This window comes from Microtus pennsylvanicus, chromosome 1 (assembly GCF_037038515.1).
Source record: "Microtus pennsylvanicus isolate mMicPen1 chromosome 1, mMicPen1.hap1, whole genome shotgun sequence".
NCBI classification, from domain to species: Eukaryota; Metazoa; Chordata; class Mammalia; order Rodentia; family Cricetidae; genus Microtus; species Microtus pennsylvanicus.
This window is the reverse complement of record NC_134579.1, coordinates 32,224,465-32,238,722: the sequence shown is the minus strand read 5'-3', so window position 1 is coordinate 32,238,722 and position 14,258 is coordinate 32,224,465. Positions and strand designations below refer to the sequence as shown.

Below are 14,258 nucleotides of genomic sequence, written 5' to 3'. Positions count from 1 at the left end.
ACTAAGCAAATAAAAACAAAAACTTCATTTATTTGCAATTTCCAGAAGGTAATATACATAAAAACTCAATGCTGTATACAACAGATGTATATAACTAATCACATACACAAAATGAATATGTACTAAATTTTCAGAAACAAAACTTAAAATAAATAGCAATAATAAAACTTTGGGAAAAAATAACACATTTTAGTTGTGGAAAATATGATTCTTAATTATATACAGTTACATACGTAATAAAAGGCCATCTCCTCTTTTCAGATTGCACAAAACTTGAGACCAGTAAAAGCATATTTTACGGCATGTGACACTATAATCCCAGGCTTGTTTGTGATTAACTCCAGGATAAAAAAACACTTACATTCATAATAGAGTAAAAGATATGCAGTGCTGTTTGAGAAAGACTGCCTTCTCAGCTCACATTGACCTGCAGTAACCCTACATAGGCTATACAGGAAATTTCACAAAAAGAAATCTCAAATAATTATTGCACCCACTTTATGCTGAATCAACAGCCAAAAATGGGCTTCTAAGTAAACATGGTTGTCACTGGATATTTTTAACACTTTAAAGATCTTTCCTTTGTCCTGGAAAATACTTTTTACTTAATGACTAGCAATCTCAGCTCAAGAAAAAGCCAGGCAAAATGAAGCTAGCTTTGGCTTTCCTCTCCCCACGAGCGAATTAATCAGAGACAGGAGTTTCCCGAGTTCCACAGACGCAGACCTCATCAGGAGGCCACCACATTATGCTCATTTACAGAAACAACAGTAACAACGCATCCATTTACATTATGGCACAGCCCTCAATTTTGAGAAAAATACATTTTAGGGAGCCAGAAAAATTGCACAAACCGTAGGAACAACCTGAAAACCTGTGGTGAAAAACACCAGTCTCTAGGGCAATAAAAAAATATGTGTGGGCTCAATACAAATATTTATATTCCGAACAGAAGCTAAGGTAGCCATTAAGCTGCTCGATACCAGCCAGTCACAGGTTATTTCAAAAGTGTCCACAGAAACTGCGACACTAGAATGCATAGAATACAGTGAAGATGCAGCTCTGGCTCTTCAGTCTGCGGCACCAGACTGAGCAGAAGCCCCACCCACGTCTGCACCTTAACTAAGTACTGCTGATCTCGCTCATCTGCTCCACCACCTGTCCTAGGATCTCATCCACCACGTCAACGTCGTAATTGACTTGCTGAAGATCCAGATCAGGCACAATCATAGCCAGCAGCTGTCCTACATTGACTCGAAGAGAACGAAGTTTGAGGCTGCAAATACAAATAGTGATGGATTAGGTGAGTATTGCAATATAAATGACTTCTCTTAATGGGCTTAAAAATTAAGTGAAAATAAAAAAAATCTCTGTGCAATGATACAGAATAAAAAGAAAAGTGCAACTTCCCTCAAAAACTGAACTTGATTAACCAGTTGATTCATCAAATCTAAGCTAAATCCAAGTAGAATGTTTCATAAAACTAATGGATCTTGAGACAACCTGGACTAGAAAAACACACAAATTAGGTATTATTTCCAATTTGTTGTGATCTAGGAAGGCAGAAATATGCTAGTGAGAACACTAAGAACTAAAACATGAAACTTTGAATTCCACCTTCCCTATGAAAAAAATAAACTGAATTGTTCTTTAATTATGTTAGGAAAAAAAATCTGTGGCTAAATAAGTATCCAAAACTGTGGTTTGAATGTTGAGCAGGCTTTGTTAAACTGTGAGAGTTTTCTAAACGTGTCCTTGCAGACTTAACTGTTAGACTGACGCAGCCCAGGTCAGAGAGAAGCTCCGACAGTTCAGGGCAGTCTGTACGAGGGTCTAAAGGACACGAGTCAGAATGGAAGCCAGCATCAGCCTTCTGTCCCCCTTCCTGCCTCAAGCTCTGACTCCCATATATGAAAGATTACAACCTGGAAGCATAAACCAAACAAACCCTTTTTGCTTAAACCAAACTCCCTTTTGCTTTCGGTCACAGAGGACAATAAGGTAATAATTTATTGTTTAGACTTGTAGTTCTTACAGAGGACCTATGTTCAGTTCCCAGTACCTATGTAGTAGATAGCAGAAATCCTGTATCAAAAAGAACAAAACTCATCACTTCCACAAGATAAACAAAAGCCCAAACAAATATCCACTGATTTCTCAGTGAAGAGGATGTGCTAAAGACATCCTGGGCCACTTTTAGTAGAGTCGTATGTCATGGGTGAAATTCACCCCATTCTCAAAGATTCAGCCCAGTTTTCATTTTTTACCCAAAAACCCAAACCATTTTCTACAATGTTCCTTTTCTTAACCTTCCGTAGGAGAAGCTCTGCAGTGACTTCTGTAAACAGTGTCTACTGTGCGTGTGCAGACAGAGGTAAGTAGTGTTGGTGCTGACAGCTCCAGTACCTTTCCCCATCCACACAACTGCTGGATTCCTCGGCATTGCTTGAGGTTGAAACATCTGCTCCTGCCTGCTGACTTGTAGACTTCAACTGTTCAATCTCAGTTTTGAGTTCTTCGCACTGAGAACGGACATGGGATTTCTCTATTTCCAATAAATGAACCTGATGAAAAATAAATTTTCATAAGCATCAAATTTTTTAAATGCAGTCCAAGTGGAAGTTTAAGATAAGAAATGTAAAAAACCACCACACCTGATTTAATGTGTAGCATTCATTTATCTATACCTTTATTTGATTATTGGTGTGTGTGTGTGTGCGCGCGCATGCCCACGCAGGCAGAGGCCTAAGGCAGACATCTGGCGTCTTCCTTGATTACTGACTCTCTGCTTTCATTTACTGAGGCAGCATCTCTTGATGACGTTAGAGCTTGCAATCCTTGAATAAGCTGCCATACCCACTGGGTTTTTAGGTAGGTGGTGGGGATCTAAACTTATCAAAATGCTTCTCTGTTCTGCCAGGAGGCCCACCCCTCAGTTCAAAACCAAAGGAGTAAGAGGTAGTCAATAAACACAACTATTATTACGTGAGTGTGGGCCAACCTACCACATGTTGGATGTGACCACGTCTGCAGCTTACCTCACTCTTATACTGGTCCCGCTCCACAATGCACTTGTCTAGCTGTCTAAACACGTCATCAAGCTGCACAGCCATCTCATCCATTTCGCTTTTACTCTCACTAGTGGAACACTGGCTGCATTCTGTCTTCACTTGCTGCAGAGCGCTGCACTGTTTCTTCAGCCTTTCTATCTCTTCCAAAGCTTGCTGATACTGAGATCCTCCATGGTCTGGGCTTTCAGTTTTACCATTAATGCTTTCCAGTAAGAACACAGCGTCGGTCTCAGTAGACTGGTGGCAAGTCTCCTTCTTCATGCATTTGTCGTTCATCTCTAGTATCCTCTGCTGTAAGACTTTTATCTCATCAGTATACATGTGACACTGTCTCTTGTAATCATCTCTTTCCTGTGTGACCGAAAGCAGCTCACTTCTCAGTTCTTGTAGCTGACGGCCAGCATCATCTGCTGACCTATCCGAGGTTTCCTGAATCTCTGCTCCGGCATTTACACAGGAGGGCAGTGTCACTCTGTCGTTTGCTACAACCATCTCATCTTCAACACTTTCTTCCTTTTTAACAACTAAGCCCGGGACTTCAGTCTGAGTGGAGACAGCAGTGCCCTGATCACACCTAGAGGTGGAGGTGCTTGTTGAACTGGCCTTGGCACAAGCTTCAGGACTGCTAACAAGTTCAACCTGAACACCACTTTGTTCAGTGTGGCTCTGTTCTGATTTAACTTCAATATCGTGATCTACTGAAGGTTTGGGGGTACTATTTTCTTCTAAAATGATGACATCTTCATCATCATCATTCCTGTAAGATGAATTTTCAAGTGGAGGATTATTTAATCTCCGTGTCTTCGCATTCAGAATTGAGGAACGAGTAATGAATCTCCGTTTCAGGCTGTAAGAAATTATATATAGAAAATGTGAGTTTGTGAGGGGTGGGCATGACAGAAGACAACTCTTCCTGCTAACAAGCAGTTTAGTGAAGGAAGGGCTCATCTGGCTCAGTTTGGGGGTATAGTCCATCACGGCAAGGAAAGCATGGCATCAGGAGGTCCCATGGTGATGGAAATGTGCAGCTGGGACCCTGACATCTTGGCAGAACAGGCAGAAATAGGACCAGATACATACCCTCAGATCTATCCCAGGGAGGTATGACTTCTTCATTCTCAGTCTTCCGAGACCTTGAGGTCATTATGCTAACAAAGGCATTGTAACAACTCTAATTATCTTGAAATCCTAATACTTAGGTTGACTTCTTCAATATCACACCATTCAGTTCTAACATTACTTTCTCCTTTTCCTACTAGGAAATCATTGACTATTAAGATCTCTCTCTTGGGCTTGCTTTCTTTCTTCCTTTTTTTTTTTTTTTTTTTTGGTTTTTTGGGACAGGGTTTCTGTGTGTAACAGTCCTAGCTGTCCTGGAAGTCGCTCTGTACACCAGGCTGGCCAGTGCAGGGATTAAAGGTGTGGCCCACCACACCCAGCTAAGTACTGAGATCTCTGTAGAAACATGTGGTTTCCAAGCACTATAATAAATACAAACCCCAAACAATGCCAACCACTCAGGGCCCTTCTTGGAACTGTGAGGGAATGACAATGACATTTTCACTTGACCATCCTTTTTCTCAGTGATCAAAGGCAAACATTTCGTTTTGAGAGTTAGTCTGATCAGAGATTTTCCCTGAAAATCGAGAAGGAATGAAATTCCTTGTCTAAAATCAGTATTGAGTGTGGCAGAGCCAGTAATAGCCTGGGGCCCCAGCCCTAGGGGGATGTGGATCCTGGGAACCAACTCTTCCCACTGCACAGGGCTATGGCCATCAGTCCAGGCAGCTGTGTGCTCAATCTGTATGTGTTCCCCTTGTATAATACTGTTCGACTAGCTTCCTGCTAACTTCCTCCCAATGTATGATAGTTTCTGCTATCCTGCTCTCCCTTTCAGGAAAACCTGTACATAAGATGCTGTACTGACCTATGCGCTTGCTTAACATAAGGCATAGCTTGTGCAAGATCTTCTGACCCTAGTTCTCCTTAGCTCATTCACCTTCTCGTCTGCTGTCCACCTCCTACTTAGGACCCCATCCCTGAAGGATAGAGAGCCTGCTGGCCTAAGTCAATTTCATATAAAATGATTCTCCCAAATTAGTCTTCAGGCTGGGGAGATAGCGTAGGAAGTAAGAGTACTGCTGTTTAAGAAGGAGGCAGACAGATCTCTGTGAGTTCCAGGCCAGCCTACTACAGAGCAAGTTCCAGAACAGCCAGGATGGTTACACAAACCCTGTCTCAAAAAACAAAAAAACTGACTATTTTATATTTTGTCTGAATGCTATACCCATGGAGGCCAGTAGGGGACACCAGATTCCCGAGACTAGAGATACAGATAGTTTGATCTACTGCATGGGTAGCTAGTGCTCTTGCTGGCTGAACCATCTCTCTAGACCCCTCTGTCTTATGCCGCTTATGTCAGGGTGTTTTATAACAAGGACAGAATAAATAATTAAGATGGGCACTGGCCATTTTAAGGCAGTGACTTTTATACTACATACTGTTAACAGCCCCCAGACCTTAGCACAACTGACACCATGTTAAACTTAAACCTAGCATACAGGTTTAACACCTGCCAAAACAGGAACAAAAGACCTCATCCATCAAAGACCAGGTCCACAGTTCCTGAGTCCAGGAAAGTCCCCAAATGTACAAACGTCGTATTCTGGCTTCTGTAGTTCTGCTTCTTGCTAACTATACTTGCTAACTGAAGTGTACCAACAGGGTACGATTTCTATGCCTTGGGCACAATAGGGAGGTACTCCCACGACTAAACTACAGCCCTGGTTCTCCCATGCTTCTTGCTTTGAGATGGGTGGTATAGAGGCCCAGAACTCTCACCCTGTAACTCCATGCAGACCTTGAACTAAATTTGGTTATCCTAGGACCTGGAATTATAGGCTTCTGCCGCCAACCCAGCAAGAGGTAGAGATCTGATCAAACCACATAGTACGTTATACACACTCACCCATGTGCATGTAAAATCCTGTTTTTTCTCCGCAAACAATAATCTTAAAGCTGGCCTCAAACGCTCCACAAGTGAGCATGGGCTTGAACTTGTGATCCCCCACTTCCTGAGAGCTGAGATCACCAGTATGTGCTATTGTAACTCCTAGTTAACGATTTCTAGCTAACTTAAATATGTGGTTGAAGAAGTAGGGAGAATCCTTAAACTTTTCACATGGATGTGAATTGTAATCTCTTAGAATTGCATTAGTGCTACAGAAGAGTCGCCACTAACCTGCTGTTCTCGGGCTCAGACTGAGGTGAAACAAGGTTACTTATAAGCCTTGTTGCAAAGGAGCTCCCGACTTCTGGAAGATGTGGTCTTGAAACACTCTCCTTCACAGGAGAAAAGCTCTGACTTGGAACACTTGTTGTAAACAATATCTCAGGATTAATCTGTTGGAGGGAAAAAGAAGGATCTTAAAGGAACTATTTTAATGTAAAAGTTACCAAACACAATATACATGCAATCAGTGTTGCTTTTACCCAAGAAGACACTGAGGCATATCCTAACCATGTGGATTTCTTTTTTCTTTTTTTAAAGATTTATTTATTATTTATACAGTGCTCTGCCTGCATGCATGCCTTCGCCCCAGAAGAGGGCCCCAGATCTCATTACAGATGGTTGTGAGCCACCATGCTTTGGCTGAGAATTGAACTCAGAACCTCTGGAAGAATAAGCAGTGCTCCTAACTGCCAAACCATCTCTTGAGACCCATATGTGTTTCTTTGGCTAACAAGGAATGGGTGAATGAACCAGTGAACTGATCCAGCCTGCTACAAGGGTAGCATGGTTTCACATCTTATTTTTTGTATGTATGCCCATGTTTGGTTGTGTGCGCACATGCGGACTCAAGCTTGTGAGGGCAGAGGCCAATGCTGGCTGTCTTCCTCCCTCATTCTCCACTTCATGTCTTGACATAGGGTTTCACTGAACCTGAAGCTTGCCCGTCTGGCTGGAATGGCTGGGATCTACCTGTCTCAGCCTTCCAAGCACTGGGATTACAAACATTCAGTATAAGCACCTAGGTGCTAGGCACCCGAGTCTCAGTTCCTCATGCTTGCACAGAATACACCTGGACATCTGAGCCATCTCCAGATCCACTGTGACAATGTTAAAGGGGAGGAGGAAAGCAAACATTCATGACAAACTGTAAGTGGCCCACAAAGGCAAAAGAGATTGCTATGCTGTCAACCTAATATATACATGACCTAGAAGATAAAGCAAAAATACTCTTTTGAGAAATTGGAATGAAAGTAAAAATAGTACTTTCAAACCAAAAGTAGTCCCATTATTCATTCTTCCACAGTCCTGTTCTCCCCATAACACTACACTAGAAAGCCCTGCAATTCAATTACAATTAAATATACACCCCCAAGGCAGAACAAAACTTCCTGCCCAAGAAATATTTACATTCAGCTAAAACATCCTGCCAATCCTACCCACAGTTTATCAAGTTGCCTAGCCTCTACCTCATGACTCCGATCAGCCTCCCCCTGTACATATAGCTCTAATGACAAGATTCTTGGCTGCCCATATACAAATGGGTGAAGCCATTCACCAGAGCAAAGACAACCTACTAGAAGCCATACCCTTAAAGAAAACTGATTCCATGGGACTAGAGAGATGGCTCAGAGGTTTAAGAGCACTGGCTGCTCTTGCAAGTTCCATTCCCAGTCCCCACATGGCAGCTCATAACTGTAACTCTAGTTCCAGGGGATCTGACACCCTCGTGTGGACACACATGCAGGAAAACCAATGTACATAAAAAGAAAAGAAAAAAAAAAGCTGACTCTCCCCTAGCACCATTGACCATGATACAGGGCCCCTCCCCTTCAGGCTGGACGCTGTAGTCTAGTCTGACCTTGTGCAGACAGTCACAGCTCTGAATGCACTCCTCTCCTCCTGCCCTCTGGGGCTCACAGTCTCCCCACCACCTCTTCCTTGACGTTTCCTGAACCCTTGGGAAAAGGGTATGATATTCACGTCCCATTTATGGTTGTGCACTTCACAGACATTAGTCTCTTCATTTCAGCAATTCTGAGTTTCTGACAATATTTGTAAAAGGTGGCCTTACTTGGATAACACCCCACTAAATATTAATTGGACAGTCTAAAGAAGCTGTTGGGCTAGGAAGACTTGGGGAAAAGAGCAAGAATGGGTACCAAAAAAAAAAAAAAGAGTTTAAGTTCAACAGGCTCCTTTCAATTGGTTATAAAAGTTCAGAACTTTATAAAATTAAGACAGATATAATTTTTGTATATAATGGAATAATGGAAGGCGTCATTACCGGAGAGATCATTTCCAGTTGTCTGATCTTGTATTTCTCCTTGCTGCTTTAAAACAAAGATGAGAAATTAACATCTCGATATCGACCCTATTATTATTTCACAATCCCAATTTCAAATGATGTATCTATTTCACTACCAAGTTATTCAAATATCTACAATTAACTTACTTTCAATTTTGTTATAATCAGTGGTGAACATCTGACTATGGAGTACCCATCCCCCCGCATTCTCTCCTTTAATTAAAAAAAAATCTTAGTAACAACTGTCTGCCTGAATCACAGACCAAAAAAAAGATATCAAAGGCTTTTAAGTGGTTTCATTACTTCCCAAACCATGCTAAAATTAAATAAATACTAGCATACTAGAGAGAAGGGTTGTGGTGCCTGCCGAGCAAACCTGAGAAACCAAGTTCTGAACCCAGGCCCTAGAATCCACATAAAAGCTGGGGATGACAACACATCTAACTTCAGGGCTGCGAACGTGGAGCCTGAAGGATCCCTGGCATTTGATGGCTGGCCAGTCAAGCTCAGTAACAAGTTCCAGCTAGTTAGAAACCCAGCTCAAGAAAGAAGGTGGGAGAGCCTGGTGCAGTGGTGCACACCTTTAATCCCAGTACTTGGGTGGTGGAGGCAGGAGGATTTCTGTGAGTTTGAGTACAGCCTGGTCTATATATAAAGTCTAGGCAAGATGGGGCTACATAATAGCACCCTTCTCAAAACAAAAACAAAGCAAATGAGGAAGACAGATGACACTGACCTGTGGTCTCCATGTACACATACAAACATACAGGCAACATACACAAAAGATACACAAAAGGTTCTTAGCCTTCTATGTCCAGTTTATCACCGTAACCCTACTGTTCCCTATCCCACCTCCATTTCCTGTTTATCCCTAGTCACACTACTTAAGCTGTACAAATGACTACGCATATACACCCTTACCACTCTGAAAAGATTGATTTCAGAAATGACCTCCTTCACAAAACTTACTGGCCTACATTGTATCTGCCTCCCCAAGTCAGAAGCAACTCTCCTTTGAGCTCCTAACACAGGACAGTGCCTTTTACAGATAGACTTCACCTGTTATGTATAGATGCTCTGTCTGCATGTATACCTGTGCTCCACATGTGTGCACTGCCCAAGAAAGCTGGAAGAGGATGTTGGGTACCCTAAGACTGGAGTTCTAGGTGGCTATGAGCTCCCACATGGGTCTAAGAGTCAAATCTGGATCCTTTAGAAGAGCTTTTTAACCTCTGAGCCATCTCTCTGAAGCCAGGTCATCAACTTCTCCTTGTTACTGTAGCCACCTTTTCTGTCAAGACGTAGGCTCCTAACAGGCCTGCTTCTGTACAGCTCATCTAATACAGCTCAACTCTTAGGACAGCAATGAATGAAGGTCAGTAAACACGGCCCCACAGCACACGCTGCCCCAGAAGCAGCACTGCTGTGCTCACTACACCCCCATCACACCTGTGCCAGACATGACTGGGGCTCATTTCTCACCACACTCAGACAGCACTCACGTCTTTTTGTAGGTTTTTTCGTAAGTGGGATGTACCAAATCCTCATCTTCAGGTTCTTCTGGAACTTCACAATTTCTAGATTAAAAAAAAAAGAAGGAAAAACAAAGATCACACGAGAATAACACATTAGCAGTCCTGTCCAAACACCTCCAATAGTGCTTTCTGCCTTTCCAGGAAGGGCATGACCAACATATGGTACCTGAACTGTGGGTCAGGGTTATTGTAGCAATACCATTTCTCTGGAAGCTGATCTATTCCATCTGGTAATTTTCGCCATTTTAGACAAGCATCACACTGAACCCATGTCTGATCAGGGCGCTTCCTTTAACAAAACAAGAACAAAATATTAAAATGGAATTATGGACTCAAGTATTTCATTTATTTTTCTGCAGTGCTTCCATACTAAATATCTGCTTATTTCCAATCCTCAAAAGTGTGTGATAAAACTGTATTTAATGTATAATTAAGTTTTTTTTTTTTTTTTTTTTTGGTTTTTCGAGACAGGGTTTCTCTGTGGTTTTGGAGCCTGTCCTGGAACTAGCTCTTGTAGACCAGGCTGGTCTCGAACTCACAAAGATCCGCCTGCCTCCGCCTTCCAAGTGCTGGGATTAAAGGCGTGCACCACCACCGCCCGGCTTATAATTAAGTTTTTAAATGCTGGCAACTTTCAAGAGGTTAAGGTCACATACCAATTTTAACAGAACAAATGTTTTCTTTAATCCTAGCCCTTAAAAAGTAAAAGGATGTCTATTAAGTTCCTGGCCACCCAGGGCTATAGTGAGGTCCTGCTTTAAAGAAGGCAGGCAGGGGTGGGGGTGGGGGAAGAAGATGGTGGTAGGGCGCACTTCTAATCCAGCACTTGGTGGATGGCAGAGGTCAGCCTGGTTTACAGACTAAGTTCCAGTAAAGCCAGGGCTATAGAGAAACCCTGTCTTGAAAGATGAGGTATGAAAATGCAGGGGGAGATTGTCTTAGGAAGAGGTGTACATCCATCTAGAGAGATAACTCATTGGATAAGAGTACTTGCTTTCTTCTAGAGGACCCAGGTACAGGTCTCAGCACATACTTATAACTCACACCATCTCCAGTTCCAGGGCATCCAACAGTCAGGTGGAACCAGACACTGATGAGGTACACAGACATACACGCAAGCCAAACACTCATATACTTATGTAAAAGAAAATAAAAAACTATGAAGACTCATTATACATAAGATTTTCTCTTTGTTTGAGATGGGGTTTCAACTCTAGACTGACTTCAAAGCATGTAGACCAGGGTGGCCTCAACTCAGAGATCCACCTACCTCAGTGTCCTGCATACTGAAATTAATGGTGCATGTCACCATGCCCAGTTGTCTTCAAGTTCTTCATCCTCTACTCTCGGCCCACTGAGTGCTGATCACACATCTGACTCACAATAACATTTGCCTGTGTATGTTTGTGTGTGCACATGTGACTGTAGAAGCCAGAGGTCACCCTCCAGGGTCTTTCTTTAGCAACACCATCCATCCTATTTTTTTGAGGCAGTTCTCTCGCTGGCCCTGTAGGCAAGGATTAGAAGTGCATGTCCCCATGCCCACCAATTTCCCCTGGGTTCTAGGATCAAACTAAGATACTCACACTTGCCAGCAAGTACCTTATTGCTTGAGCTATCTCTCTGTCCCTTCCCTCACCTTTTCAATGCAGTTTTTAAACAGTGGGTATAAGCATGGGGCAAACACCTTTCATTCTAGCACTTGGGAGGCAAAGTCAAAATAAGCTTAGAGAGTCCTTGTTGCAAGCCACAAAAGCTGAATTATAGATGAGTAAGATGCTTGCCCAGGAGTAAGCCCAAGGCTTAGAGGCAGACCAAGTACTCTGTATAAACAAGGTCCTGTTAACATAGAACCTCAAATGAACTTAAGGCTTACAAAGTTTAAGAGATGAAACTAACCCAATAACCCTTGTTTCCTAAGATTACTGTTAACTTTCCAAATTCAGACAAAGTTTTCCATGCTTTCAAAGGTACAGGCATGGTACCACGATTATTGTTGCCTCTCACTACATAGGGATTTTTCTCACTGTTCACTTACAGAATTAGCAGTATGTGCTACGTGTGGTTATATTTTGTTTGTACTCTAACAAATAAAGCTGGCTGGAAGATCAAAGGATGGAGCTAGCTACTAGTTAACCATAGATGTTTGGAGGTCTGTACAGACATACAGTGATATACCTGGGCAGAGAGAGAAATATAAGGCAGGAGGAGACAGGAGGCCAGCCCTTTTCAGCTGAGAAGTTAGCAAGGTAAGAGCTAGCTGGCTGTGGCTTGCTCCTTCCCCTGATCTTTCAGCATTTGCCCCAATATCTGGCTCTGTTTTTTTTATTATTAAGACCAATTAGAACTTATGCAGTAGCTACATGTACTAATGAGCACATGCTAGGCATTACACTGTACAATTCTTTTTTTAAAAATTTACTTCATCGTTTCATTTTATGTATATCAGAGTTTTGCCTGCATGTATGTCTATGCATAACATGAGTGCCTGATGCCCAGAGAGGCCAGAAGAGGGTGTAGGGTTCCCTGGGACTGAATTAGACTATCATTGAGCTACTAGGTAGGTGGTACTGGGAGTCAAAGATGAGTCCTCTGGAACAGTTCTTACTGCTGAACAATCTTCAGTTCCAGGTTCTCCAATGCCCTCTCCTACCAGGCACACAAGTGGTGCACAAAAACATACATGCAGGCAAAACACCCATACTTAAAAACAAATAAAGATGAAATGAATGATATCAACAGACATCAAGTCATTAATTTGGAGTGTGTGGATTTATTTTCTCATATGAACCCTAAGTTTGTGGAAAGTCACCACTAAAGTATGCAGTGCTCAGTACTTACTGTATGTCTTCGACTGGCAAATTGAGAGGGTATTCTGCATGTTTTTTCACTTTCATTTCATTCCAGTAATCATTCAGCTTTTCTCCTAATGCTAGTATTGTAAGCCTTAAAAAAAAAAAAACAAATAATAACATTAACTCAGGAAAAAAAAAATAAAACATCAGTTATAGATCTGTTTTTTTTTTTTTAAGATTTATTTATTTTGTATAGTATTCTGCCTGCATGTATGCCTGCACGCCAGAAGAGGACACCAGATCTCATTATAGATATAGTGGGCCACCATGTGGTTGCTGGGAATTAAACTCAGAACCTCTGGAAAAGCAGCCAGTGCTTTAACCTCTGAGCTATTGCTCCAGCCCTCAAGATCAATTAAATAAACATAAAAATAATCAACAATGATTATAAGAATATTGCAAGTAAAAATAAAAAACTCCAATTGTATGACTAATAAATCACATGCAAGTACGCCACCTTTCTTTCTGTAAAAACCATTGTAAATTCCTACATTTTAAGAGTGTGGGGACAAAAAGTGAGGGAAAAAGACAGGGAGACCTAGAGATCTTATATGGATGATGCTCAGAGAAGGAAGAGCTCAGACACATACTATATAGTCTTAGGGTTTCTATTGCTGCAACAAAACACCATGACCGAAGAAAGCTGGGGAGGAAAAGGTTTATTAAGCTTATACTTCCATATCACTGGAGGAAGTCAGCACAGGAACTCAACTCACACAGGGCAGGATCCTAGAGGCAGGTGCTGATGGAGAGGCCATGGAGGGGAGCTGCTTACTGACTTGCTTCCTATGGCTTGTTCAGCCTGCTTTCTTATAGAAACCAGGACCACCAGGTCAGGGATGGCACCACCCACCATGGGCTGGGTCCTTCGCCATCAATCACTAATTAAGAAAATGCCTTACAGCTGAGGCACTTCCTCAACTGAGGTTCCTTCCTCTCTGATGACTCTAGCTGGGGTCAAGTTGACACACAAAATCAGCCAGTACACCTATGAAGGAATGTACTGAGAGAACCAGAGGATCCTTGCATTTTAATCCCAACCAATAAATTCACAGCTTCACAGCCTTTTCTTTCGTTCTCTCCCTTCCCTCCCCAGTTTTCTTGAGACAGGGTGTCTTTACATAGTCCTGATTGTCCAGAAATTCACTACTCAGACCATGCTGACCTTGAAATCACAAAGATCTGTGCACCCCCAGGACCCAGGCTTGATTCTCAGCATCCACATGGTGGCTCATAACCATCTATATTCTACTTCCAGGGAGCCAAAGCCGTCTTCTGGCTTCCACAGGCATTGGACACACAAGTGGTACATAAATATAGACGCAGACAAAACACCCACATACACAAAATAAAATCAACATACAAACAAGCCAAAAAAACAAAACAACAAAAAGTTCACAAATGGGTACTGAACTTAATGAAGTGCACTTCTCTGTGGATTATGAAGACACCTGATATTTTGTTTTTTTTTTTTCAATC

General features: G+C 42.1%; 1 protein-coding gene across 2 annotated transcripts in view; it reads right to left on the bottom strand.

Moving 5' to 3' along the window:
* Positions 1-10: 10 nt before the first annotated feature.
* The window catches only part of Morc3 (MORC family CW-type zinc finger 3), a 48,645-nt gene continuing 34,397 nt past the window's right edge, over positions 11-14,258 (bottom strand). The window contains exons 10-17 of one of the 2 annotated variants that reach the window (XM_075960642.1): positions 12,766-12,870; positions 10,091-10,213; positions 9,892-9,966; positions 8,369-8,414; positions 6,313-6,473; positions 3,039-3,918; positions 2,407-2,564; positions 11-1,276 (exon numbers count right to left, since the gene is read on the bottom strand). In XM_075960642.1, the coding sequence (XP_075816757.1) occupies positions 1,123-1,276; positions 2,407-2,564; positions 3,039-3,918; positions 6,313-6,473; positions 8,369-8,414; positions 9,892-9,966; positions 10,091-10,213; positions 12,766-12,870 (1,702 nt within the window). In that variant the 3' untranslated portion in view covers positions 11-1,122. The remainder of the gene's footprint in view (positions 1,277-2,406; positions 2,565-3,038; positions 3,919-6,312; positions 6,474-8,368; positions 8,415-9,891; positions 9,967-10,090; positions 10,214-12,765; positions 12,871-14,258) is intronic. The other variant, XM_075960650.1, reaches the window with a different exon arrangement.